Source organism: Nuphar pumila, chromosome 6 (genome assembly GCF_984573655.1).
Source record: "Nuphar pumila chromosome 6, dmNupPumi1.hap1.1, whole genome shotgun sequence".
Lineage (NCBI taxonomy): Eukaryota > Viridiplantae > Streptophyta > Magnoliopsida > Nymphaeales > Nymphaeaceae > Nuphar > Nuphar pumila.
Window position 1 is genome coordinate 88,162,396 of NC_143254.1, and position 27,824 is coordinate 88,190,219.

Here is a 27,824-nt window from a genome sequence, read left to right on the forward strand (position 1 = left end):
TTTGTGGATCAGCGAATGATCCTTCTCTCAAGCTTCCCTTTTCAGTTTAATTTCCTTCAAATGTTCCATTGATCTGAAGTGTTAAAAAGCAATAAATGTTTCGACAACAAAAACAGTTAATAACTACTATCCAGATCAGGTGAGCTAAGAAAAACCAAACCCAAGTGATCCCAACAACTGATAGATATTCCATAAATAAGTGGACAGGTGAGGTACCCTAATACAATGGCAATGATCAATCACGCTCACTAATGGCTGTCAGGTGCTCATCAATCTCTTCGGTGGACAACACTCTGAAAATGGGATTCTCCTTTCCCACAACTCCAACCTATTGAACATCATATGCACGTTATTTACAGTTCCACCAAAGAGGGGTTGTGTGTGGAAGTTAGCTGAAAATTATTGGAATTATTATTAAACCTAACAATCTAACATAGACAAGTTAAAAGAAAATAGTTAATGTTTTATTATGAGCACAAAACAAATTTAAACAAGTTAACATGCGTATATGGTGAGTATTTTCTTGGAAAGCATAGACGCTGGAAAAAGTACCCAGCAACTCATACACAGTGGACAGTCAGTAAGCCTCAACATGTTCATCGGAAAAAAAAAAGCCTTAACATGAGCTGAGCCAAGCAGTGCTGAACCTGAATCAGGGCTGTACAAGCCCAACTCATTAGGCTCAAATACCACATCAAACTCAAGCAAGATCAAGTCAAGCCACATTCAATAAAAATTTTGTTTAATAAATATGAGCTACTTTTCAACTTTATCAAAGGAAAGGGAGTTGAACCTCACCATCGGTCTAGAAGGAAAACCTGACAACTACAGTATGTATTTTTTTCTTCTAATGTTTCACGGATGGTGTGTGTGTGTGTGTGTGTGTGTAATTTTCCAGCGTCTTAGAGAAGCAGTTTACCAGCTTAATCTCAAGCTCGAAATCAGCTTGTTTATCAATAGGAATAGCTCAAGATGAGCCTTTACCAAACCGAGGCCAGAATCTCAGATCGTTGCCCACAACAATGGTCATCTTCTTTTAATAACCAAAACATACATGGTTTCTCAGCATATTAATTGGTGCACTGTATCAGATAATGTAATGGATATCAAAATCTTCTAGAAAATGACAGGATTGTTTTTGAAGTTCATTTTTATGTTTGTGTGTGCAAGTTTGAGAGAGAGAGAGAGGTACCTCAATTTCATTAGCCTTAAAATCTTCCTGAAGAACAGACTGCAGAGCAGATATTGCAGTCTACAAAATATAATGGTTTGGAAATTAGAAGCTTCACGACAATGGACTAAATTGAAAATGCATACATGACCATCAATGAAAATTGAATCAAATCAATATCTATCAAATTGGCCTATTTCTTGAGCGAAAATGGCTGATCCATGAAAAGCAATGGTGAACTTTAAGTTGATAAATCCATCAAAAAATAGTTTGCATTGTACTAACTTATCATCTGTGTTACATATGTACAAAAACTACTATGATATATTCGGACAGCAAGAAGGTACAGGCTACAAATTTGGAGGTAAACAGATCGTTCAGAGTCTTCAGACAACGTAGATTCTCATGCACATAGACATGAACATAGACATTTCTGGCAATCTCAGCATTCCAGTCTATACGCTACAGTATCAAGTGATGAATAGATTCTGGGTATTTCTCAAGAGACTGCATAAACATACCATAGTTACAGATATAACCGACATATTGAAAATATCAGCTATATATAGCCTTTTTTTGGAGAAAATGATTTAAAAGGAAAAACATTGTGGTGTTTTCAAAAATAATTCTATGGACATATTATCACAATAATATTGTGATATTTTCTGTTACTTTTACATTTTTTTTCTTTTCTATATCTTAAGTATATTTTTACTTCTTTTTTATATCTTTTACTTGTTTCTTTTAGTGTGCATTATATTATCTAAACATGTTATTTTATCACATATTTATGTTATTTTTATATTTTTTTAAATTTTAAGCATCAAGATTTTTCAAGATTTTCCAACTAAACCTATATTGTTGGGAGAATTTGACTTGCCGAGACAGATATTTGTGAGAACACTAAATTTTGGCACGACTATGCTTCCATAATCGAAATGATAAGGAAATCTTTAGTATACCATTCCTCAACAGGAAGCTACACATGATGTCCCTACAGGTAGGGATGCAAACGGACCGGATACAGTATGCCACTTTTATGATTTTTGGTTGTTTCGACTGGACTCAGATCCGACTTTCCTATGTATTTAGCTGATCTGGATCCGATTTGTTTGCATCCCTACCTACAGGGACACCCAGTTGGTTAGGATGTCCAGAGGCCCTGGACATCATGAACTTCATTTCCCCCATAGATCAAATCCACAAGTATGGAGCACTGGCATGGGGGCGGTCCATTCCCCCAGGGTTTACCACTATAGAGTGTGGTCAATTAGGGCTCGACCACGATGTGACCCTTGTCATCAAAAAAAGGAAAAAAGGGTACACATATACTAATTGTCTTCAATGATAAATATAAACTCTCTGGCAAGCCAAGTTTCCTAGTCCAAGCAAACACTTGGGTCTTCATAAATTCTGTGTTACAGGTACATGCTATTTTGGTGGTGTGTCCCTCATGACATGAAAGGACACACTCGGATGCATGGACATGGGCACTGACACATTGGGTAATGTTTTAAATTTATTTTAATATTTCTAATGATTTTAGTGATATACAAAAAATATTATGTCCTGTTAAATCAAATAAAAAATGTATATCCATTTTTATTTGATTTGGATCATTGATAAATTATATGAACATGAATATGTCCTAAGTAGGATACTTTGTGCCCGAGACATCTAAATGTATCGTAAACTAGATACTTTGTATCCAAGACATTTAAGAGCGTCTTATTTGGATACTTTATGTCCAAGGCACTAGAAACTCCGTCTCCAAGATACCTAAATAGTGTCTTAAGCTGAACACTTTGTGTCAATGACACACCTAGTAGTGTCTTAATCTGGATATTCTTTGTCCAAGGTATTGGGCACTTCATGTCTTAAATTGGACTCTTTGTATCTAAGTTTCAAACATCATGTTATAAACTGGACATCTAGTGTCCAAGTGTCAGACCTCGTGTTATGAACTGGACACTTCGTGTCCAAGTGCAAGACACTCAACCGCCTGTTCATTTTCCTGGCCACTTGTACTTCAGAAAACCGCACCTAGAAGTATCCATGTAACACAGGTCATTTCTACCTTGTTCACAAGCAGAAAAGTTGTTCCGTCATAAAATTCTGGGGAGGATTTAAAAACAAAACAAAAACAAAAACTCTCCAGCTTGTAGACATCATTTGGAGTTGCCAAGGGGTGGACAGGGGTTGCCACCTTTGCTAGAATCCAACTGGGACTTGCCAAAGGATAGGGAATTGAGAATGAATCTCTCTCTCTCTCTCTCTCTCTCTCTCTCTCTCTCTCTCTCTCTCTCTCTCTCTCTCTCTCTCTCTCTAATAATGCGGAATGGGAGATTTACTCTCCATCTATATGACAAATATCACAACATTTTTAAAATATCGTGAGAAAAGAATCTGTTAACACATGCTCAGAAATCGGAATGTCAAAAATTATGATATCTTGAAAATATTGTGATTTGTAAACATCACAATACCACAATATATTTCTTTTTATCAGCAATCTATTGGGAAAAAAGATACCTGAGTTTTTATTATTTAAACAAAACCATGAGAAAATAAAATGTTCCAAAATCTCCTAATAGAAATGACTAACAAGATGCCAACTAAAACTTTGATCAGTTTACTTCCCACTAACCACCTACTAATATAAGGCACGCTTCAAAGCCCACAAGGCACATGCAGTACAGATCTTGCACCTCACTCCAAGCCTCAAGTCAAAGAACAAAATTACTCAACGAGAGATTCTGATAAGCATTCAGATGACCAGGTGTGAACAAGCTATCATTTTGGTCAAAGGGCTCGAGCATCAATGGATTTACAGTTAAGAATTTATATATTTGCATTTATAGCTGCCAGAGCCTCTGTAACAAGCCAAGAACAACCTATGTCACGTGGGTGCAGGTGCGGGGGTGCAGCACTTTCAAAAAACTTGGGTGTGGCAATATATATATATATATATATATATATATATATATATATAAAGTCCAAAAGTTGGACATAAATGACCCTGGGTGCGTTGACCGCACCCAGGCTCAGGTTGACCGTACCGGGTGCCGCACCCGTGTCGCGTCGCGTCGACGCAGGTGCGGCACCTAGTTGGCCGAGTCCCTGTGACAGAGTACAACTTATCATAGTAAAAGATAGCAACAAAGCACCAAATTTATATTTGCATACAGGTTAGTATTTGAAAAACTACATGGTTTTTATGATGCTACTGTTTTCTGGTTTTTCCGGTTGATAGGTCATTAAGATAATCTGCATAACTGTTACAGGCGAAACAAATAGCATAATCTGAAATCTGAAATATGAGCCTCTCTGTAGCAATCGATAAGCCATGCACTATAACTATTACAAAAATAATTCAGCAAAAAAAATTGTATGGAAGAAAGAACACCAACAACAAAAACAAGCCATGCTGCCTGGAAATCTTTACCTGCACAGTCTCCTCATAAGTAAAGGTAGGATTGTTCTTCATTTTCTTTTCCAAGAAGTTAATTGCTTCTTGTTCTTTCAATCCAGCACTTGTTGCCTACAAAGTTTTAAAATAATAAAAATACAAGAAATTAGGTCTAACTCATTAATATTAGTGCAACTCAGGGGGAGGAATAAACTCCTAGAGTACACAATTATTTACAATGATAGACAAGGAAACAAATGAAAAAACTGCAGCACACTACACACACCATCATGCACCCACCCACCCACATACATGCACACAGAAGCCAAGGGAATCTAATATGAAACGACTTAAGCAAGAACATGAGCATTTGTTAATTAAAGAATAGCATTCAATCAAGGAAGAGAAGAAGGGGGGACACTGCATCTATTAAAGTCTTCTTCATTTACATCAATTTTATACCCTCCCACATTATCATTTCTTTAAGGCCCAAATACAGTATCCAAAATAGCCCACAGTTTCATGCATGGTGGATCACTCTAGTTTTGATTATGGATGCACGGGAATACACGAGCAGAAGCACAAGCCTCCCACAAGTGATTGTTCCTGTAGCTGAGAGTCCTTCCAAAGATCAAGTGTGCACCAAACATTTCCTCATTGTGACTTGTTCATCCCAATATAAGAAAAGCATGAAATCCCATGCAGCAAATCTTCCTTTTTTGAGGCTTCTCGATGCAAATCGGTTGCCCTATTCGCAAGAAAATCTATGTAATACTCCTACACTATACTAGAGAAAACTAGAGATCTAATTGAAAATATGCAGAAATTAAAGAAAATACTCAAACCCATTCATTCATCTCTCTGAAATATGTGCCTATATAGGTAGTATTTATAGACAAAACACAAAACCCTAATTATAATATGGATCCGAGATGGATCTGAAACCTAACTACAATCTGAAATCCAATCCTATGCTAAATATTTAATTAAATCAAATTAAAAACATAAAATAGAATCAAATGGATACAAACGGATCCTAAACTCAGTTGACCATGCCCCGCTCCTGCATCATTCTTCCCGGGTTGGAGAAGACTCAGACTCGAGTCTGTCTCGCGCTTATTTCAGTCATGTCCAACTTTCAAAAAGAAATGAGTGGAATCAGTAGAAGATGCAGATCTGCTACATGTAGATCAGGCAGAACAGATGCTGGCAAGATCCAATTCGCACATGACCCTAATAAGAGAAGTATGTGGAGCCTATTGTTTTTATGGGTATAGAAAGGTCTGAAATGGAAACACACAAGATATTTGGGTCAAGCAAGGAAAGTCCACTTGCAAATGCTTTCTGGTACAATCAGGTTTAAGTGGATCCAGATATTCTATAACTAGGTCCAAGTCCTTAATGGGATTTAGAGTAGGACCTGAGTCAAATGGAAAGGTTCAGGCTTTGAACATGGGTTAGTTTCAGAAATAGTTTGGGTTGAATAGGTCCAGGAGGGTTTAAGAGGCTATTAGGATTCAATGGGGTTTGGTTGGATAGATTTCAGGGCAGAAATTTGTCCAAAACAGGGTTACAGAGGTCATAATCGAGTGGGAACGAATCTGGAATGAGAGAATCAGTTCTATTAGTCGACCCAAGGGTCAATTGGTTGGAATAAGTGGAACCGAACCAGTTCAGGAACGAACTAGTTCGACCTGGGTCATCAGGCAGCTCTCTCTCTCTCTCTCTCTCTCTCTCTCTCTCTCTCTCTCTCTCTCTCTCTCTCTCTCTCTCTCTCTCTCTCTCGGAAAGGGGGTGGATGACCTAGGGTTAGGAAACCCTAGAACCTCCTCTGCCTATTGTGGGGCTTGAGGGAGCAAGGAAGCTGGCCGCTCAGGGTATCGTCGACCAAAGAAGGTCGGCGAAAGGGGGCGGATGACCTAGGGTAAGGAAACCCTAGGTCCTCTGCACATTGTGGGGCTTGAGGGGGCAAGGCGGCTGGCCCTCAGGGTGTTGTCGGCCAAAGAAGGTAGGCGAGAGAGCCCCGACCTCTTCCCGGCCAGCGGGCGGCCCATGGGTGCTCTGGCCATCACTCGCAAGGAGAGAGAGAGAGAGAAAACAAGAGGGGTGGCTTGGGAGACACACCTGGTGGGACAGGGTACCGCCAGCCAAGTACGGCCAACGGGAACCCAACAGGCCCGTCCCGACTAGGTAGCAGCTCCCAGTCGACCCTGCCGTTTGTTGGCCCTCCCAAGGGAGTGGTGCTTCGGTGGGGACCCAAGTTGTGTTCCATGGTTTGAATACCTGAAAGCTTGCCATTTGTTGATCGATCAGGCCCGTGTTTACAGTCATGCCTCGATCGGTGGAAATTTTTTTCAATGTTTGCACACTTGGATGGTGAGGCGACCAAACTAGTTTCACGGTGAGGGCTTTGTCAAGATCTAAGATGAGTGCTACAGAAATGGCTGACCCTCGATCTTTCTCACCAAAAGCTCTAGCCCCACGAAGAGTTGGTTGTGTTGTACCAAAGGCTGAACCACCATGTTTAGGGCCTCAATAACCACAGAATCGTGTGCTTTATTCATGACTCGGTGATTCAGCTCCCTCAACCTGGCCTCCCTTGCTATTGCTCTAGGGTTGCGCTCTGTCAATGGAGTGGTCAAATTCAAGCTATAAGATTGAACTCACTGTTGTAAATAGTGTTGAGGCGTAGCGAGGCGTAAAAATAAAGATGCATCATTCATGTACTATTAATGAATAATTGGATATTAAGTGGAGAATCTAAACTAAATTATAAAATGAATTCCAAGCAATGACCACATCGCAATAATTTAACTGATCCAACAAAGAAGACGTGATTATTTAACCAAGGAACAAAAGACAATTAATATAAATACAACATAAAAAATGAATATGTGAATTGTAAAGTAAAAACTAATAAAATATCAACTAGAGCTATGTCACATGGGTGCGGGCGCGGGTGCGGGTGCGGGCGCGGGTGCGGGTGCGGCTGCGGGGATTCGGCACTTCCAAAAAACCCGGGTGTGGGGGTGCGGCAGGGGCAAAAATGTAATATATATATATATATATATATATATATATATATATATATATATATAAAGGGGGTTGGAGAATAGGCGGGGTTTTTTTTTCAAATTTTGCAGCTGTCAGCTGCTGTCAGCAGCTGACAGACAGCTGCTGTCAGCAGCTGTGCTGACAGACTAGCATAAAGTTTTTTTAAAAAAATTTCGAAGCCCATTTGGGCAAATTTTTTTTTTAAAAAAAAATGAACATTAATGATCCTGGGTGCGGTCAACGCACCCAGGATCGAGTTGACCGCACCCGGTGCGGCACCCTCCTAGCCGAATCCCTGTGACATAGAACTAGAGTTATTAAACATAACAGTTAATGCCCTTTTTACAAATTGAAAGTACAACAAAATCCACAAGGTTTAAGTATAAAAGACAACATAATGTTATACACCAAAGCTAGTTATACATAGCAAACAAGCATGCCACTCTATAAAGCACAAATAAGCACCAAATCAATATATATAATTAAGACAAATAAAGTAAGTTTTTGATTAGCAAGCCCGATTGTTCAAGAACAGGGAAAAAAATATAGAGAGAGAGAGAAGAATATCTTCTTCTTCTTCTTCTTCTTCTTCTTCCTTTTGGCAGAGAGAGAGAGAGAGAGACCGAAAGGAAGAGAGAGAGACGAGAGAGACACCGAGATGAAGAGACAAAGGGAGAGACACCAAAGAAAGAGACAACGAGATGGAATGACATAGAGAAGGAGAGGGAGAGAGAAACAACGAGAGAGCGAGAGATGGGAGTAACCTAATCAATCGGGGCCGCATCTAATTTGGGTTAAATGAGGGCTTTGACCACCATTTGACCCAAACTCAATGAGGCTCGCGCCTCAGCCTAAGGCATGCGCCTCTTAGCCTACGAGGTGCACACCTCATGGCATTCGCGCTTTTTCAGTGCGCATCGAGGTACCAAAGGCAGCGCCTCACCTCGAGGCATGCTTTTAACAACATTGCGTTAAATATTTGTCAAGGATGTCAACCATGTGATCTAAACTTTACATGAAGTGACATTGATCGTTTGCCAAACGATCGTTGAGCGCTTCCCTGATTCATAGAATCCTTCCTCGACCATTGAGTCATTGCGAGGAAAGCAAACATGTGGCTCTGATACCAACTGATGCAAATTGATTGCCTGATTCGCAAGAAAATCTGTGATCTACAAACTACTCATACACTATTCTAGGAAAAACTAGAGATCTAATGGAAAAAATGCAGAAATTAAAGAAAATACTCAAACCCATTTATTATTCATCTCTCTGAAATAAAAGCCTCTACAAGGAGTATTTAATATTTATAAACAAAACACAAACCTTAATTCTAATACGGACCCAAGATGGATTCAAAACTTAACTACAATTCGAAATCCAATGCTATGCTATGTATTTAATTAAATAAAATTAAAAGCATAATAGAAAATCAAATGGATTAAACAGATCCCAGTCCCAATCAACCATGCTTCGCTCCTGCATCATTTAATGCATATCCATTGTCGGATTCACAAAGATTATTCGACGATCTACGCTTATGCTAAACTATGAATCTATAAAAAATGAACAAAAAATCAAACAACAACAACAACTACGCCTTCATCCCAAAACAATTGGGGTCGGCGATATGAACCAACAAAGAAAATCATTATGGGTCTTCCACATGAATCCTTCTCCTTCATTCATTTCTATCCAATGCCATGTCCTCAGTGAGGTTCAAAGCATTCATTCATCAACACTGAAAATAAACTCTCTACAATGAATATTTATATGAAGCTGGAAAAACCCTAATCTAGATTTGAACCCTAACTATGATTCAATTATTAGAAAACAAAAAGAGCAAAAATGGATCTTGGACCAGGATGCATCCTGCTTCAATTCTACGTCACTTCTCCATGCTTTAGAGAGTTGTCTTCAATAACTTGAACCTTTCTAAGGCCTAACCACCTTGAGTCAAAGGTAGTGTGACCAACTCCCAATTATCAAAATTAAGTCCTTCTAACCCTTTGGATATGAATACGGGCCAACTTGTTTATAAAGATCCTTAAGGTTTTGCATTAAAAAAAATGTAGTACTTCAAATGCATATATCTTTGAGCATATGTCAAAATGAAAAAGAGATTGGATCTGATTTTTTTATCCTTTAGCTAAATACACACATAAAGGTGCACAATTATATGTTTAATAAATAAACATAGTTTGTTAAGAGGCTGCATGGAATACCTTTCTTAGACTTTTGACTAAGATCAAGATAAGAGGTTGTATGAGAGAAGAAAGTGATACCAAACCTCAAACATCTGAGTTTAGTTTTTACCAGAGTTACCGGAAACGCGCATGTACTAGGGGAAGCGTGCTTCCCCGAAACGCGCTTCGGAAGCGCGAAACGCGGCGCTTCCAAAACGCGTGGGGAAGAGCATGAAAAATATAGGAAGTGTGTCCCTCTTTAAAGGGGTACGCGTCCCCCTTTAAAGGGAAGTGTGTCGCCCTATAAAGGGGTATGTGTACTCTTTTAAAGGGGGACGCATTTTTCAAAATGTCAAGTTTGCCCCTTTTTAAAAAAAATTAACACGTGAAAAACAAAAAAATTAAAGAAAATCGTTTTTGAATAAGGGCAAAATGGGCATTTTCAAAAAATCATAAAGATAAAAAAAAAACTTAGGGTTTTTTGTTTTTTTCATCTCTCTCTCTCTCTCTCTCTCTCTCTCTCTCTCTCTCTCTCTCTCTCTCTCTCGTTTTCGGCCACCGACGACCTCCTCCTCCATTGACATCCGACGATCGACGACCTCCTCCATTGACGTTCGACGATCGGCGACCTCCTCCGCTATTCACGTCCGACGACCGGCGACCTCCGCCACCGACGATGTCTCTTTTCAGGTACGCTCTCTTTTCTCGATTCTCTCTCCTCTGTCATTTCTCGTCCCTCTGTTGTTGTTGTTTGATCTGCTACCGAGTCTCGATCGAGCTCGATGCGTGTTTGGTTGGAAATGAATGGAAAGAAACTGATGGGTTTGATTGGGTTTCAGCCGGCAAGATGGCGATGTTGTCACTGTGCATTAGAAACGTGAATTTTTAAGATGTCTTGGTGACATCGATCGATTCTTATCAGCAAAGCAGGATTTCTGCGTTGATCGTTCACAGAGAGTCACTTTGCTCGCTGCGACGCTTGGTTAATAGCAAAGTCACAAATCTCGTTATTGGTATTTTCTTGACAGTGAACGAAAATATTGCAATAAATTGAAGAAAAAATTGGGGGGGGGGGAGGGGGATCTATGTATATTTAAAACTTGAAAATGTATGAGAAAACACAATAAAAACATTAAAATATAAAAATGTAGATATCATGTTAATGATATTGCAACAAAAAACCATGATATGTTCAAAATGTCTCATTTTTTGTGGGAGGATTATATTTGTTTCTGGAGATCTTGCGCTAAAAATAGCGTGGCTTAAAAAATCCCGAGATATTTTTGTGAATATGGTTAATAGATATGAAGTGCATTGGGGATTTGGGGGGTTACTAGTTAATTGGGTGACCCCACACTATTGTCTGTACTCAGTTGAGCTAAGATTGGGCTTGCTTAGGTGCAGTGTTTTTTCCACTCTTCATTATCTTGTTGGGTTTGCAGTGTCACTTGCAATCTTGTTTTAATCAATTAACCACGAGAAATGTCTAACTAGGGAATAATGTAGCCTAGGGAATTTGGATCATGTTGGTTGTGTTCATAATTTTCTTCTAAGTGGTCCCACGCTTCCCCGCTTCCTAAATTTTTGAAAGTGCCTCGCTTCCCACTCCCGCTTCCCGTATCGCTTCCCGCTCCTGCTTCCTCGACTGGTAACTCTGGTTTTTACTCTAGAATTTAGTTAGATAACCATTTTATCTACCAACAATGCTAAATCTAGAAATTGGAACTTGCAGATATGTTTAAAATCTAAGGTTTCATTAGTTCTAAATGATATAGTTGGAGAGCAAAAATAAGTAAAGAATTTTGTAGACAAGCACTTTTAGAGGAACCTTTTATATCTGGATGCAGTAGTAGATAACTGAATGACAAGGACTATACATGATTTTATTTCTTGGATTGGAGAAGGGTTACAGCGTGAAAAAGGTAAGGAACCATATTTAAGTAAAGTAAAAATGATTAGCAACTCTTCATAAGTTTTGTAGACAAGCACTTTTAGAGGAACCTTTTATATCTGGATGCAGTAGTAGATAACTGAATGACAAGGACTATACATGATTTTATTTCTTGGATTGGAGAAGGGTTACAGCGTGAAAAAGGTAAGGAACCATATTTAAGTAAAGTAAAAATGATTAGCAACTCTTCATAAGTTTTTTAGAATTTAATTAAACAGATTCAAAGTCTAAATGTAATTTGTACATACTATGTATCAGCAAATATATAACTATTCATTCTAGCCATATTGTACAATTAATGTATAAGTGATACAAATTTCAAAGATGTCATCGTCATCGTGTAGTTAACACATGTTCTTGTGACAGCAGACCATCGAGGACTCTCTTGGCTTGTAGAAAAATACAAGCAACAATAATAGATTTATCTAGTGTACTGGAAGACGAACAAAATTCACTATAAGATAGCAATGTCCTCTATGGCTCCACTAATAGTAACTCATGAATACTAAACATTAGATATACATATGAAAGGTAAGAGACGAATGTGTACTTATGTTCACATACCCTGTGACCAAAATAGTGCCCAGCTGGATCACATTTGAAGAGTTGAGGCCCTAATTCTTCATCAATGCCCAGGATCATGGCCACTTCATCATCGGACAAAAAAAAAGCAAATAAAAGAAATAAGAAACAGAAGAACTAAGCAAGCATCAGAAAATGTTTGCTACCACAGAAATCAACCAATCCTGCTTCACATGCCTAGAATAGGAAACAACCATCTAAATGAAATACAAAAGCAAAGAATGTACCTACACCAAGAGGCCTCATATAGGCATGCTGCGTGTAAATTTGTGATTTGTCTGCAATCCTGAACAAACATATAAATGAATCACACTAATCAAACCATTTTACAATCAAGACCAACCATCAAATATTGCATGGAAATCCAGTCTGCATTAGGGTGACGAAGCTTAATAATGAATAACCAAAAACTAGAAATGCAAGCTAGCAGGAGAAGGTCGAGGAGCAAATATCTATGCTGTGAATGCTAAAAACTAATCAAGAAAATGTCTTTGAAAGAGAAAAAAAGTCACATGTGACTATTTCTCTAGCTGAAAAAGAACTTGCTGAATTGTGCAGGATAGCATGATCGTATGATACGTAACCTGAATGATGTAAGTCACAAATTTAGCATTAGGACTCAATTCAGAGTTCAGACATGCCCCCTCTTTTTTTTATTTCCTCTTCCAATGAATAGAGGTCTCACTTAGAAAGACCCAAACAATTAGCCAGATTTTCTCCCTAAAAATCTGAAATTGGTCAACAAAGGCACCGCATGGTTTATGGGTCATCAGGCCATAGGTTACTACCCCAAAGACTATTGTATATTGTTTGCTCTGTCTGTGTGTGAGTTGTGCATGCACACATCCTTCCACTCCCCCCCACACACACACACACACCATTCAACACCCATGTGAGGTCAAAGTGGTGAAATGGATACTTAAAAGGAAAGTGACCTTTACTCTTCTCCATCCATGTCAGGGTACAAAACGATGCCAAACATTGTACTTGGTTTTTCTCCAGCTGAACATTGGTTTGGGTTGGCTCAAGTAGCATTGCAATCCTAGGGATTGTAAAAGTATCTTCAACAAGATACTTTAGTCGATAACACCACAACCTTAAGAATAAATGTGTGAACATACACACCCAAGAACACTTGTGCACAACAAACACAACACACCGAATCACAAATGTGCACTTGCACCCATAAGTTTCATAAACACTAAAGAGGTTGGGCTATAATCCCAAATCCCTTGCCAAAATACAAGAGGAGCTGCCCATATAAATAGGGCTTGGAGGAGGCCTTGGGAGGGGCTCCACATAGTCGTTGGAGCCCCTCCAACGGTCACATTTGTGACCGTTGGAGGGGTCCAACGACTAGTGGGTTGGGCCCCTCCCAATGCATGTACAATGCATTAAATGCAAAAAACAAAAATACAAAAAGAAAAAGAAAAAAGAGAATACAAAAAAAAAACATATTCTTGAAAAAGAATATGCGTAAAATTCCTAAACTACCCTTACTATGACTATATATATTTTATATATATAATTGGTAAATACATATACATATATTATATATATGTATATGTATTACCTTATATATATACGAAATTACAAGTTTGATTACATAATTTAACACCCCCCCTCAAACTTAGGGCAAGATGACCGATAGTTTGCCAAGAAGGAAGTTGAACCGCGGAGCGCACAGGGCTTTAGTAAAGAAATCGGCCAACTGATATTCGGACGTGACATAAGGAAGGTCGATAACTCCTCGGAGATATGCTTCACGAACATAGTGACAGTCCATTTCGATGTGTTTTGTCCGCTCATGAAAGGTGTGGTTCTTTGCAATGTAGATTGCACTTTTGTTGTCACAGCATAGCTTGGTGGGTCCTTCAATTTTGATCTCTATGTCTTCTAGCAGTTGGTGAATCCAAACAATCTCCATGGTAGTAGTGGCCATGGCACGATATTCAGCTTCAGTTGAGGAGAGCGACACCTTTTGTTGCTTCTTGCATCTTCACGAAATTAGTGAGTCTCCTAAGAACACACAAAAACCAGTGGTGGAGTGACGGTTATTTGGGTCACCTCCCCAATCTGAGTCAGTATAAGCAATCAATTTTAAATCAGAGGAAGAGGACAGAAAAATTCTCTTATTTAGAGTACCCTTTATGTATCTTACGACCCGTAAGATGGCACTCATGTGAACGGATGTAGGCGCATGCTGAAATTGACTTGCAGTATGGACTGCATGGGATATATCTGGTCTGGTAATACTCAGATACATCAGGGACCCTACAAGCTGTCTGTAAGGTGTAGGATCCAATAGGGGAACTCCATCATCAATTTTCATCTTTGCTCCTACTACCGCAGGAGTTTCACACAGCTTCTCATCTGTAATACCTGACTTGTCAATGATCTCAGAAGCAAGCTTAGTTTGAGATAAGAAATATCCTCGAAGAGAGTATGCCACTTCAATTCCCAAAAAATAAGTTAAAAAACCCAAGTCAGACATTTCAAATTTATCTTTTAAGATAGATTTTATACTTTTAACCCCGTTAGAATCACTCCCAGTGATGAGCATGTCATCAACATACAGAAGTAAAATAACAATCCCTGTATTGGATTTTCTAACAAATAGAGCAGTGTCAGTAAAACAAGAGGAAAAACCATTCTCAATCATAACAGAGTTAAATCTATCATACCAAGCCTTGGGAGCTTGTTTTAGGCTATAGAGTGCTTTCTGAAGACGAAGCACCTTTCCCTTAGGAGTCTCCATTCCAGGAGGAGCATCCATGTAGACTTCTTCGCTTAAATCGCCATTTAAAAAGGCATTTTTCACATCCATTTGATAGATGTTCCATTTGTTGATAGAGGCAACGGTTATAAGACATCGAACAGTGACCATACGAGCTACAGGAGCAAAAGTTTCTTCATAGTCAATACCATATTCTTGACTATATCCTTTTGCAACCAAGCGAGCTTTATACCTTTCAAGGGATCCATCACTTTTAGTTTTTACTTTGAAAACCCATCTGCACCCTATTGTTTTCTTGCCTTTAGGAAGATTTTGGAATTCCCAGGTTTTGGCTTTTCTCAGAGCCTCAAGTTCATTGTCCATGGCATTAATCCATTCATGGCATTTACGTGCTTCTTCAAAATTTCTAGGTTCTATATAAGAGTGGATGGCACTAAGGCAGGCTCTATATCTTGGTGAGAAAGAGTCATAAGAAATGAACCTAGAAGGAGGTCTTCTACTTCTCTCAGTTCTACGAGGGATCATTTCATTCTGAGAGGCACTGGAACTGGCATCATTATATCTGTCAAGAGCACTCCTAAAGTTGTTTTGATCTCTATGAGAGTAGGTGATAGGGTCTCTAGGTAATTCAATAGGTTGATGTGACGAAGGAGACAAGGAGATGTTTTCCTCGGTTTCAAGTTCATTTGGGTTATCTTGATTTGACTCATTATCACTAGTATCATCGTCCTTATTCAGTAAATCAAATAAAAAAGAGTAATCCATATTTTCATTATGGGGGTCACAACTTTCAAATCCACTAACATTTTCCAAAAAACTCACGTTCCTGGAAACATACAACTTATCACTTTTGATATCATAACAACGAAACCCCTTTTGGGTTTCAGAATAGCCAAGAAAGGCACAAGGAATGGCCTTTGGAGAAAGTTTGTCATTCTTATCAGTAAGAACAAAACACTTACACCCAAAGACCCTTAACCTGCTATAATCAGGTTCCTTATCATACAGTTTTTCAAAGGGAGAAATTTTGTTTAAATTTTTCGATGGAAGTCGGTTTATGAGATAGACAGAGGTAAGAGCTGCCTCAGCCCAAAGTTTTTTTGGAATGTTTTGAGAAATGAGCAAAGTCCTAGTTGTTTCAATGATGTGCATGTGTTTTCGTTCGGCTAACCCATTTTGTTGAGGGGGTTTTGGACATGATTTTTGGTGAAGAATTCCAAAATTTTCAAGATAACCCTTAAATTCATTTGAGAGGTATTCTCCTCCAGAGTCAGACCTAAAAATTTTTAAAGATCCATTGAATTGATTTGAAATCATCATGTGAAAATTTTTAAAGGTTGAAAAAACTTCATGTTTATGTTTAAGGAAATAGATCCAACAAAACCTAGTATAGTCATCCACAAAGATTACATAATATGAAAAACCTCCTTTAGACATTACCGGAGCCGGTCCCCATACATCGGAATGGACAATTTCAAATGGTTTTGTCGTAAACATGGATCTTTGAGGAAAGGGCAAACATTTCATTTTCCCAAGAATGCATTCATTACACAAAAAGTCACTTTTACAAAGATGTTTAACAAAAGGCAAATACGAGATTTTAACAATATTGGGATGACCCAATCTCTTATGCCATACATGAATGTCTTTGTTTTGGACGACGTTGCAAAATTGACTCTTGGGAACTTGAAGAAAATCTACGTAGTAGAGGTCTCCTCTTCTAGAGCCTTCCCCAATCAATCTCCCGGACCGGCGATCCTGTATCCAACATTTATTAGAAGAAAATTTTATATCGCAACCATGGTCCGAGAGTTGGGAAACGGAAAGAAGATTTAGGTTAAGGTTTGGGATAAAACGAATTTTTGGAACAAAGAAGTCTTGTTTTTCAAAATTACCTATTCCTTTAATCTCAAGAGATGTACCGTCCGCGGTTGATACAAAGGATGGAAAAGCACTTTTAGAAAAATTTGAAAGAGTGCAATAACTAGGGGTCATGTGAAAGGATGCCCCGGAATCTAAAAGCCAAGATGTCTTACCGGGGGAAGAGGATGACATAGCGGCTCCGGAAGTACCTCCCTTGAGAAGAGGTTGTAGGGCTTCCACGATTTGTTGAAGAGAAAGAGACTCACTTGATAAAGGGGGTCGTTCTTCAACTTGAGATGCCATAGCCGTTGCAATCAATTTCTTCCATTTAGGACACAAGGGTTTGATATGTCCGGGTTCTTTACAATGATAGCAAGTTACTTTGCTATAGTCTCTTTTGCCATACCGATCATTTCCTCCTTGACCTTGATTCTTGAAATGAGGAGGTCTATAGGTCCTCATGTTATTTCCCGGTCTTGACACGGCATTAGCCATTTCACCATCTTCTTGAGTAGAAGAAGTAACAAGAATGCTAGGGTTATTTTTGCCAATCCCCATACGGGTTTCTTCACCACTTAGCTTGGTGATAACATCTTCGAGTGAGGGGGATGTGAAGGCGGAGAGAAGAGAGGACCGAACTTGTTCAAATTCGGGTCTAAGGCCATTTAAAAAATTGAAGAACCGGTCTTCTTCAAGTTGTTTGTGCCTTAATTCGATAGCCTCACCACTCCATTTAGGTTCAAGAATTACAAGCTCGTCCCAAATAGAGGATAATTCGGCAAAGTACTCCCGAATGGTCATGTCATTTTGTTGGAGAGTCAAAGCCCTCTTTTGAAGAAAGTACTTGTGGGATAGATCTCTTGAGGTGTACATTTTCTCAAGATATACCCAAGCTTCGGAAGCCCTTTTAAATTTGATGATGTTGGCATTTATCTTGGTCTCAACGGATGAGAAAATCCAAGATAATATCTTGAAGTTCTTCATTTCCCAATCATCATGTTTCTTAGAATACTCTTCAAGGGCCTTTTATCTTTCATCCCCTTCAAGAATCTTAATATCACCTCCTTCAACAATGGTAATTTTGGGTTCCGGTTCCGGTATGAATCCATAAACGTAACCCCAAAGCCCCTTTGCTTTAATATGGGCTTCCATATTACCGGCCCAAACATGATAGTTTGAGCCATTAAGCTTAAACCCAAGAGAGAAATGGGAGTCTTTTTCGCCCATTAGAGAGGAAAGAATGCAAGAGATAGTATGTACCTTAATTACTTTTTGCGTCTTTCTTGACAAAAGGAGCTCCTAAAATATTGCTCGAAGAAGATGATCCTCTTTTATTTCAAAAAAACTTGAAGGCACGCTTCCCGAGGAATGCAAAAGAAGGCGAGTCGCAATTCTTCTTCTTCAACGAGGCTCTGATACCATGTAAAAGTATCTTCAACAAGATACTTTAGTCGATAACACCACAACCTTAAGAATAAATGTGTGAACATACACACCCAAGAACACTTGTGCACAACAAACACAACACACCGAATCACAAATGTGCACTTGCACCCATAAGTTTCATAAACACTAAAGAGGTTGGGCTATAATCCCAAATCCCTTGCCAAAATACAAGAGGAGCTGCCCATATAAATAGGGCTTGGAGGAGGCCTTGGGAGGGGCTCCACATAGTCGTTGGAGCCCCTCCAACGGTCACATTTGTGACCGTTGGAGGGGTCCAACGACTAGTGGGTTGGGCCCCTCCCAATGCATGTACAATGCATTAAATACAAAAAACAAAAATACAAAAAGAAAAAGAAAAAAGAGAATACAAAAAAAAAACATATTCTTGAAAAAGAATGTGTAAAATTCCTAAACTACCCTTACTATGACTATATATATTTTATATATATAATTGGTAAATACATATACATATATTATATATATGTATATGTATTACCTTATATATATAAAATATATATACGAAATTACAAGTTTGATTACATAATTTAACAGGGATCTCTATCCCTTAGAGTCTACCAATGTTGTCATTTAGTTTCCTGTCTTCAGGAAATTTCTTCATTTCTCATTATTGTAGTCGCCTTTGTTTTTGGTAAAGGTTACTTTTAGTTTCCTCTAAAAGTAAAATAGAAAGTGTATACACTATGTCACATGGGTGCGGGTGCGGGGGTGCAGCAGGGGCAAAAATGTAAATATATATATATATAGAGAGAGAGAGAGAAGGGGGTCAGGGGGTTCCCCCGACGCGGGTCTGGGGTCCAGTTTTTTTTGCTGGTGTGTTTGTTTGAAGACTTGTTACCCACGTTCTGCTTGTTGTGTACTTTGGCACAATGGGACAAAATTGATGAACCGAAAGGATTGGCAATCTGATCGACCCAGCCTGCTGCGTTCTGCTGACTATCATGATTCAATCATGTCTGAAACTCCCTGGTCTTCACGAAAAAAAATATAAGTGAAAGGTTTGTTGTGGTTTGTTGGAGAGAGAGTCTTCACGAGGCCTACGGCTCCACTGCCATGCCACTGCCTAGGGTTCTTAAAATTTCATTTTATATATAGTTGCACACAGATCACAGCTAAAAGAAATTTATTGGATTTGACATGTGGAAAAGAGAGATCTACGCAAGGCTACGACTAGAGCACCCATCTCGTCAGGAGAAAAGTGAATACTAATAGCCACCAAGGCTACCACCACCATTATCATTTATTATGGAGAGAGAAAATCCTTGACGAAGAAGGATCATCATTTTCAAGTTAACAGTATGTTTTCCAACGCTGCGAATTAATTGTTTGGAGGCAGGAATAGCATGGGATGCCAACAAAGCTCGTCAGATGTTATGGACACAAGTGTCCCTATATAAAACAAGAGCAGCAGCAAGCAAGCAACTGTCATCAGAATTTTTTTTTTTAAATTCCGCAGCCCATTTCATAGGGCAAATTTTTTTTAAAAAAAAATCCAAAAAAAATTGACCGAAATGACCCTGGGTGCGGTCAACGCACCCAGGATCGGGTTGACCGCACCCGGTGCCGCACCCGCGTCGACGCGGGTGCGGCACCCTGCTAGCCGAATCCCTATGACATAATGTATACATCATCATCAACAACAACATTTCATATGCTTCACCGAGGATTTTCACAGCCAGTTGCTACCAAAAGGAGTCATTTTTCTTCATCCAAAAATATCCAAATGTTGATCCCTAATACTTCTGTAGAGAAACACTACTTCCTTAATTCAACCAATGTAGGCAATTAATTTTCTGTTGAGGCACATGTATAAGCTACATATTTATTAAAATAGTATATATATTTATTAAAATAGTATATATATATATACTATTTATGCCACATAATTTGCTTTTTGAGATAGGGGTATTTTGGTCTTTTACTCTTGTAATAAAATAATCTTTAGGACTGCGTGTACCCCTTTTTTTACTTTTATTTTTTTCCTTGACCAAAAGGCCAAGGCTCTTTGGTTTTTGACCAAAGAGTTGTTGGGAGGCTGCCCAACGGTCATATTTATGACCGTTGGGAGCTCCCAACCAGTGTTTTAAAACTCGCTGAGACAACAAGTTGACTCGGCTCGACTCGCCCCTCCAGCGAGTCAACCCGGCAAGGCAAACTCGGTTTGCCAAAACTCGGGCTTGACTCGGGCTTGACTCGGCCTGACTCGGCTTGACTCGGCCTGACTCGGGCGAGTTTTGGGATGTTTGAAATTTGTTTTTTGAGTTTCAAATTACAGTTTCGAAATATACAAGTACATATATTTTAACAAGGGTTACCCCCAGATTTTGTATAAAAAACAACAACTACGCCTTCATCCCAAAACAATTGGGGTCAGCGATATGAACCAAAAAAGAAAATTCATTTTGGGTCTTCCACATGAATCCTTTTCCTCCAATCAATTCTATCCAATGCCATGTCCTCGGTGAGGTTCAAAGCATTCATATCCTTTCCTATCATCTCCATCCAAGTCTTCCTAGGCCTACCCTGACCTCTTTTAACTAATATATTTTCCCATTTCTCCAACCTTCTAACTGGAGCATCATTAGGCCTTCGCCGAATATGTCCAAACCACCGTAAACGATTCTCTCGCATCTTATTTTCAATGGGTGCAACACCTACCTTCTTACGTATCTCCTCGTTCTGAATCTTATCTTTTATTGTATTTCCACACATCCATCTAAGCATTCGCATCTCAGCTACACTCATTTTTTGAATATGATGTCTCTTGGCAGCCCAACATTCCGTACCATATAGTAAAGCGGGTCTAATAGTCGTCCTATAAAACTTTCCCTTCAACCGCAATGGCATTCTACGATCGCACAGCACTCCAGTTGCTCTTTTCCATTTCATTCACCCAACCTTTATCCTATGATTTATATCTCCATCAATTTCTCCATACTTTTGAATGATGGATCCCAAATATTTGAAATAATCATTCACCGGTATTTCTTGCTCACCAAGCTTCACTACACTCCCATCACTACTTCGTTGCTTACTAAACCGACATTCCATATATTCAGTCTTACTCTTACTCAACTTAAAACCTCTAGCTTCCAATGTCTGTCTCCATAATTTTAACTTAGCATTAACCCCAGCTCTAGACTCATCAATCAAAACAATATCATCAGCAAACAACATACACCACGGTACATTTTCTTGAATTGATCTCGTAAGCTCATCCATCACTATCGCAAATAGGAAAGGGCTTAAAGCAGATCCTTGATGTAACCCAACCGTTATCGGAAAATTGGTTGTCACCCTCCACAAGTGCGGACATTGGTTACTACTCCTTCATACATATCTTTAATTATACTAATGTAATTGAGAGAAACACCTTTCTTCATCATTGTCCACCAGAGAACGTCCCTAGGTACTCTATCGTATGCCTTCTCTAAATCAATAAAAACCATATGCAAATCTTTGTTCCTCTCTCTATATCTTTCAATAAGCTGTCTAAAAAGATGTATAGCTTCCATAGTTGATCTTCCAGGCATAAAACCAAACTGATTCTCCGATATCATGACAACCTTCCTCAACCTAGACTCAATCACCCTCTCACAAAGTTTCATAGTATGACTCATGAGTTTTATACCACGATAGTTTGTGCAATCTTGTATATCACCCTTATTCTTATATAAAGGCACCAAAGTACTCTTCCTCCACTCATTAGGCATCTTATTTGTTCGCCAAATCAAGTTAAAAAGATTTGTCAACCATTCTAAACCTTTCTCTCCCAAGCATTTCCAAGCCTCGATAGGTATACCATCTGGGCCAACTGCCCTTCTTGATTTCATTTTCTTCAAAGCCTCTGCAATTTCTTTCTTTTGAATCTTGCGCATGAAGTCACGATTTATATCATGAAAAGGAATGGAGAAGTCTCCAAGATCTAGAGCATGACTATCATTAAATAGCTTATCAAAATAATCTTTCCATCTCTCCTTAATCTCCTCATCTTTGACTAAAACCCTTTGCGTTTCATCTTTGATACATCTAACCATACCCAAATCCTTCGATTTCCTATCTCTCATCTTTGCAAGCCTATAAATATCCTTCTCACCTTCTTTGGTATCCAACTTGTCATAAACCTCCTTATATACCTTAGCCCTCGCGTTTCGAACAACTTTTTTAGCTTCCTTCTTTGCTATCATATACTTCTCCAAATTCTCATTATCACGACTCTTACTTAGATTTCTATAACACTCTCTTTTAACCTTAATAGCTAATTTGACATCATCGTTCCACCATGATGTATCCTTACCTAGTGGTGCACCGCCTTTAGACTCACCCAATACCTCCTTAGCCAATTTTCTCATGCCACCTGCTATCTAATTCCACATTGATTCTGAATCCTCCTCGAGACACCAATCAACTTCCTTAACTACCTGCTCTACAAACATTCCTTGTTTAGCTCCTTTCAGTGTCCACCACTTAATTCTAGGATCTATCCTATGTTTATCCCTTTTGCGGCATTGTCTAATTCTAATATCTAAAATTAAGACTCTATGTTGTGTAGCTACACTTTCTCCCGGTATAACCTTACAATCGATGCAACAACCCCTATCTCTCTTTCTAAGTAGGAAAAAATCTATCTGACTCGTATTAACCCCACTTTTAAATGTTACTAGGTGAGACTCCCTCTTCCTAAACCAAGTGTTTGCTAAGATCATATCATAGGACAAACAAAAATCTAAAATCCTTTCTCCACTTTCATTTCTTTCTTCTATACCATAGCCTCCATGGATACTCTTAAATCCATCCCTACTAATGCCTACATGTCCATTAAGGTCACCGCCGATGAAAAGCTTTTCTCCATAAGATTTTGTATAAAAAATAAAATAAAAATCATTTAAAGATAAAAAAAGCATTTAAATCCATAGAATAAAATCGCCATGTTGTTCGAACTACTGTTCACCCTGTGTTATCAACTTATTCTAGCAAAATATTTTAAAGAAATGATTCTCACTATATATGGCGGGTCAACTGTGCCTATGGGAAGTCACATTTAGGTTTCATCATCAATTTGTTATGTGAACAAGCATTGTACATATTCAAATATTAGTAGTCTTTTTATAGTTGTGTCATTAATATATTTTCTGCATAGTTTTATACATGAGAAAATTGCTTATTTATGTTGATATTGGGCATTCTGTAAACTTTCAATATGCACATATATCCCTGTTTTACATTTATGGATTTGTTAGAGAGGGAATTAAAACTTTTAAAACAAGCTAGCATATATGATTGGCCATTTTAGGAACCTTAGGTAGTAGCAGACTGAACTCATGGTGACCAAATCCTCTAATTCAAGTCATGAATTAGTCAAAGTGCTTGTATAGAAATCAAATTCAATTATTCAAGCAAACCTCTATAGCTCTTTGCAGTTGTTTTTATATTCTTACAGACATTTGGAGACTATGTTTACTCAAAAACATGGTTTCAGACAAATTATATATTGTTTTTCTTTTAAAATCAAAAGTTAACAAAACCCGGTCCGAGTCACCGAGTTGACCCGCCGAGTCACGAGTCAATAAAGAACGAGTCGAGTTCCGAGTCACAGGTTTTAAAACCTTGCTCCCAACAGCTCTTTGGAGCTCCAAAGTGGTCTCTCCTAAAAGGGGGTTTTTTGTATATAAATAGGGGTCGACCCCCTCTTGTTTTTTCAATGCTTGTGTTAAGCATTTAATGAATAAAGGCTGATATTTTTTACTTTTGTGTTTTCACTAATGCCTTATTGGCTTTTGTATTGTCCCATGGTGGACTTGTGCATGTGCACTTGTGTGATTATAATCTTGTAAGCCCTTAGTGGCTAGTGTTTTTCTTGCTTCCACATATTTCATTACACATATTATCATCAACAATGAATACAAGCTTATCATGGCTTGTTGACTATTAGAGATAAATGAGGCTTCTGATATTTTGATTTGCTTGGGATTTTTTATGCTAATATACTAACCTGAAGAAGGATTTCAAAAGGTACTGAACTCACATTAGCTTGACTATGAAGACAACCACACCAAATGATCATCACTTTTGAACACAGAGAGCTAGGTGGACTCCCACTTGACTACACAAACAAAACCTTGTCTTTGATAACAGAACCAGCATAACCTGGACAGTGTTGACCATGTTTGGCATACACGCTAGGATCAGAATTACCAGAATTAGAAGAGACAAAGGATCTAGAGTTCTAGAGAATTACCAATTGCACAAACACTTGCAAATTGTGCTCATCATTTGTCTAAAATCTGTACCACCAATTGCATCAATTTACCGGTGATCTCTCATCTTCTGTATGTTTTCCTCTATAGTAGGAATGCATTTTCTTTTCTTAGACTACTCATTTTCAGTCTTTCAAAATGGGCATTGTACTAGTGAAATGCTGTTAACCATAAAAGTTCACAAATTTTCATGTAAGGATATACAAATACACCCTGATCTGACAAAGTTGCATAACAAATTACAATGAAGATATATATAGAGAGAGAGAGGGGGGCGGGTGCAAAGGTTGCAACAGATACATAAAGTGAAACACCCATATATGCTCAAAATATTAATTCATAACCCACATAGAGTTGCATGACATGAAAGCTTTGAGCTAGACCAGTAAGTACAATGTAATCAAAAAGCACAAATCAACATTTCTCCCAGTATAGAAATCCACGTTAGAAAATAAAGATATTATATATGCTTACCATCCTGCCTAACCTTGTTCAGAATAACGATCCAAACAGTAAATGTGTCAGATCATGTACTTTCTAACAGATAATAGTAAAAAAGAAATAGGAAAGGACCAGTTTTTAATATATATAAAGCACTCAGCGCCTCAAAGCACAAAGTCAAAACACTATACCACTTCGACAACACATCCACTGGAATTTCATAACCCCATTTGAAACGGAATTCAGCTGCCTCATTCCTGGCTTGCTGGACCAACGACCTTGCATCAGCTGAAATTTTGTTTAAGAAAAGATTAATTGCATGAAGAGATAAAGACAAAGGAACAGGAAGAATTCAGAATGCTATGATATCAATTGTCCTAAATACCAGCAAGACCAAATTGTCCTTTTCGTTTCAGTAACTGTATTTTAATTTAAATACAATAGTAAACTTTCTACACTGACAATAAGGAAAACATTCCACAATTGAATATAGATAAGTAATATGTGAACAAGAAACACAAGAGGACAAGACTAAAATATCCATGAAACATGCATACACACCAAAATACCCCCCTCGGAACTTAGATAGCCAGCATGAATCCATTCACCATATGATTTCATAAAAGAGTCAGCTATCTGCTAACTAAAATGGGCTTAGATATACCCAAGTATCCTGATCCAAATACATTAGTGCAACTTGGTTATCACGGTTGAGCAAAACAGGACAGGAAACCAGCATTCATTAATACCAAAAAAGCAATTATCATATTTTAACCACACTAAAACTACTTGCACAATGATTAGACTTTTATAACCGCTTTTTCTTTTAATCATCCAGAAGATAAGGGTTGCTACCGAAGGATAAAACCAATAATCAACCTTCACCCCATCCATCTCAGTTGCTACATCCCTGAAGGAGAATGGATAATTCAAAATCTTAAGACAGATGTCACACATAAAAAAAGGTTCAAGAATTGCAGCTAGAAGAACAATCAAGGAAATAATTGGCTAAATTATGAGCTGGACTGCAAGAATCACGTTTGAATCTTGAAAGATAACAGGAATGCAGACCAATCGGCAAGCCAGCTGCTTGTAAACTTTGGGATCATCTAAGCTTTAAGCTTAAGTTCCACTTGTTCATTGACTTGCTCCGGATTACAAAATTCAAGCTTGTGACTCTAGAAAGGGAACCTAGATGGATAACATGGAATACACCCCCTTCGAATCGAGGAACTAGAAAAAGACCCTTGTCAGCCATCAGCTCCACTAACTGCCCCATCTGCTTCCTTGTCAATGACAATCATTTCATCCAAATACATTGTAACACAACTTTGCTCACTAAGCATCAAGCAAATAGTTGTCCAAGTATTGATTACTGATATATAAGAACCGAAAACTGCCAACTTCTTAGCAAGTGCACCCAACTTCTCAAACAGGGCTCTATAAGTTTGAAAAACAATCAAATACAATGATCCCATGTTCGAAAATACCAATGCAATGCATCCTAATATGTAGTAGAGGTAACTAAATAGTACATAGACAGATTATCAAAAATCGGCTTTTATATAATCACACATGCGTGAGCGCATGCAAATGCACTGACACTAGGAATTTCTAGTTGTAAATCGAATTATTTTACAACCAACTTCGCAAAATCCCTAATAAACAAAACTGAATAACTTCTCTATCACCAATTATCGAATACAAATGGAGATCACACCAGCAGAGGAAGTGAGAATTTACCAGTCATGCCAGTCGCTAGCAATCCAAGGTACTTGGTGATAGGAAAGAGATGAGTAACACTCGTCTGATCCAAAAGCTTGTCCTGCAACCAGCAAAAGAAAAATATATACAAGAAACCAATTTGTGAACCAAAAAAAAAGGAAGAAATCGAAGCGAAAAAGGCACGAATTCAACGGCAGATGCCGCATTCTCACGAGAAATTCAGTGCCACTTACCGGAACCTTCTTCTGCGTCACCACACAGACGGAGTCCTTCCCTTGAACGCCGATCGAAGTTATACCGGCAGCCTTCACAGCCTTGAACGCGTACTCTGTTTCAAAACAAACGCAAACGAAAACCCTAAATTCATTAACAGAAAACCCACACGCCGTCCCTCCCGAAAGAAGCCTTAATTCACGAACTTTTTGGGGGGATCCAATTACAAGTGACAAAAGGGGAAATAACCAGCTTGATTCAAAAGAAATTAATCAAAAACACTAAATCCGATGACGGAAAACCCCTCATGCTTCCTCCCCAAATAAACCCTTATTTTTCTTTAGATTAACAACAACCAACAGCTATTCACTCACCAACTTGGTAGAGGCGACCCTCAGGGGAGAAGATGGTGATGTGGCGGTCGTAACCCGCTCCTGTCCCACGACTCATTTCTCTGCTAGGGTTTCCTCGATCTCTCTGGTTTTAAGGGTTTCCTGAATCGAGATCGGCCTCCAGAGAGAGAGAGAGAGAAGCCTTTTCTTGCAAGACAGGAGGGAGTGATCAATAATTTATAAAATGGCCGATTATCAGTAAAACGTAAAATGTAAATGTAAACAGATCCTTGAACACACATAATACTTGAAAAACAAGTCTCGCCATATTTGGTGCCACGTGCACAAAGCAAAGAAAATCTCACCCTTTTGGTGTTTTGAACTACAGAGATGACCTGCTTTATACAAGTGGCAGCAGTTAACAAGGGGAGTTGATGTT

At 38.6% G+C, this 27,824-nt stretch overlaps 1 protein-coding gene across 1 annotated transcript; it reads right to left on the bottom strand.

Moving 5' to 3' along the window:
* On the bottom strand, positions 1 to 27,595 carry LOC149835061 (proteasome subunit alpha type-6-like). The gene is made up of 9 exons (XM_090011670.1): positions 27,428 to 27,595; positions 27,074 to 27,168; positions 26,859 to 26,940; positions 25,307 to 25,403; positions 12,581 to 12,639; positions 12,336 to 12,418; positions 4,617 to 4,712; positions 1,193 to 1,252; positions 1 to 328 (listed from the first exon to the last, which is right to left on the bottom strand). Exons 1-9 carry the CDS (start codon positions 27,501 to 27,503, stop codon positions 236 to 238), a joined length of 741 nt encoding a protein of 246 aa, XP_089867796.1. The 5' UTR covers positions 27,504 to 27,595; the 3' UTR covers positions 1 to 235.
* Positions 27,596 to 27,824: the final 229 nt, after the last annotated feature.

Bases quoted from the DNA above. Each gene is read 5' to 3' on its own strand.
- LOC149835061 (XM_090011670.1), bottom strand. From the start codon at position 27,503: ATGAGTCGTGGGACAGGAGCGGGTTACGACCGCCACATCACCATCTTC. The intron at 12,640-25,306 runs GTATAGTGTTTT...ATGTTTGTTCAG, and splicing joins GTGGATGTGTTGTCGAAGTG to GATTGCAGACAAATCACAAA. The intron at 329-1,192 runs GTACCTCTCTCT...GATGTTCAATAG, and splicing joins TTAAGGCTAATGAAATTGAG to GTTGGAGTTGTGGGAAAGGA.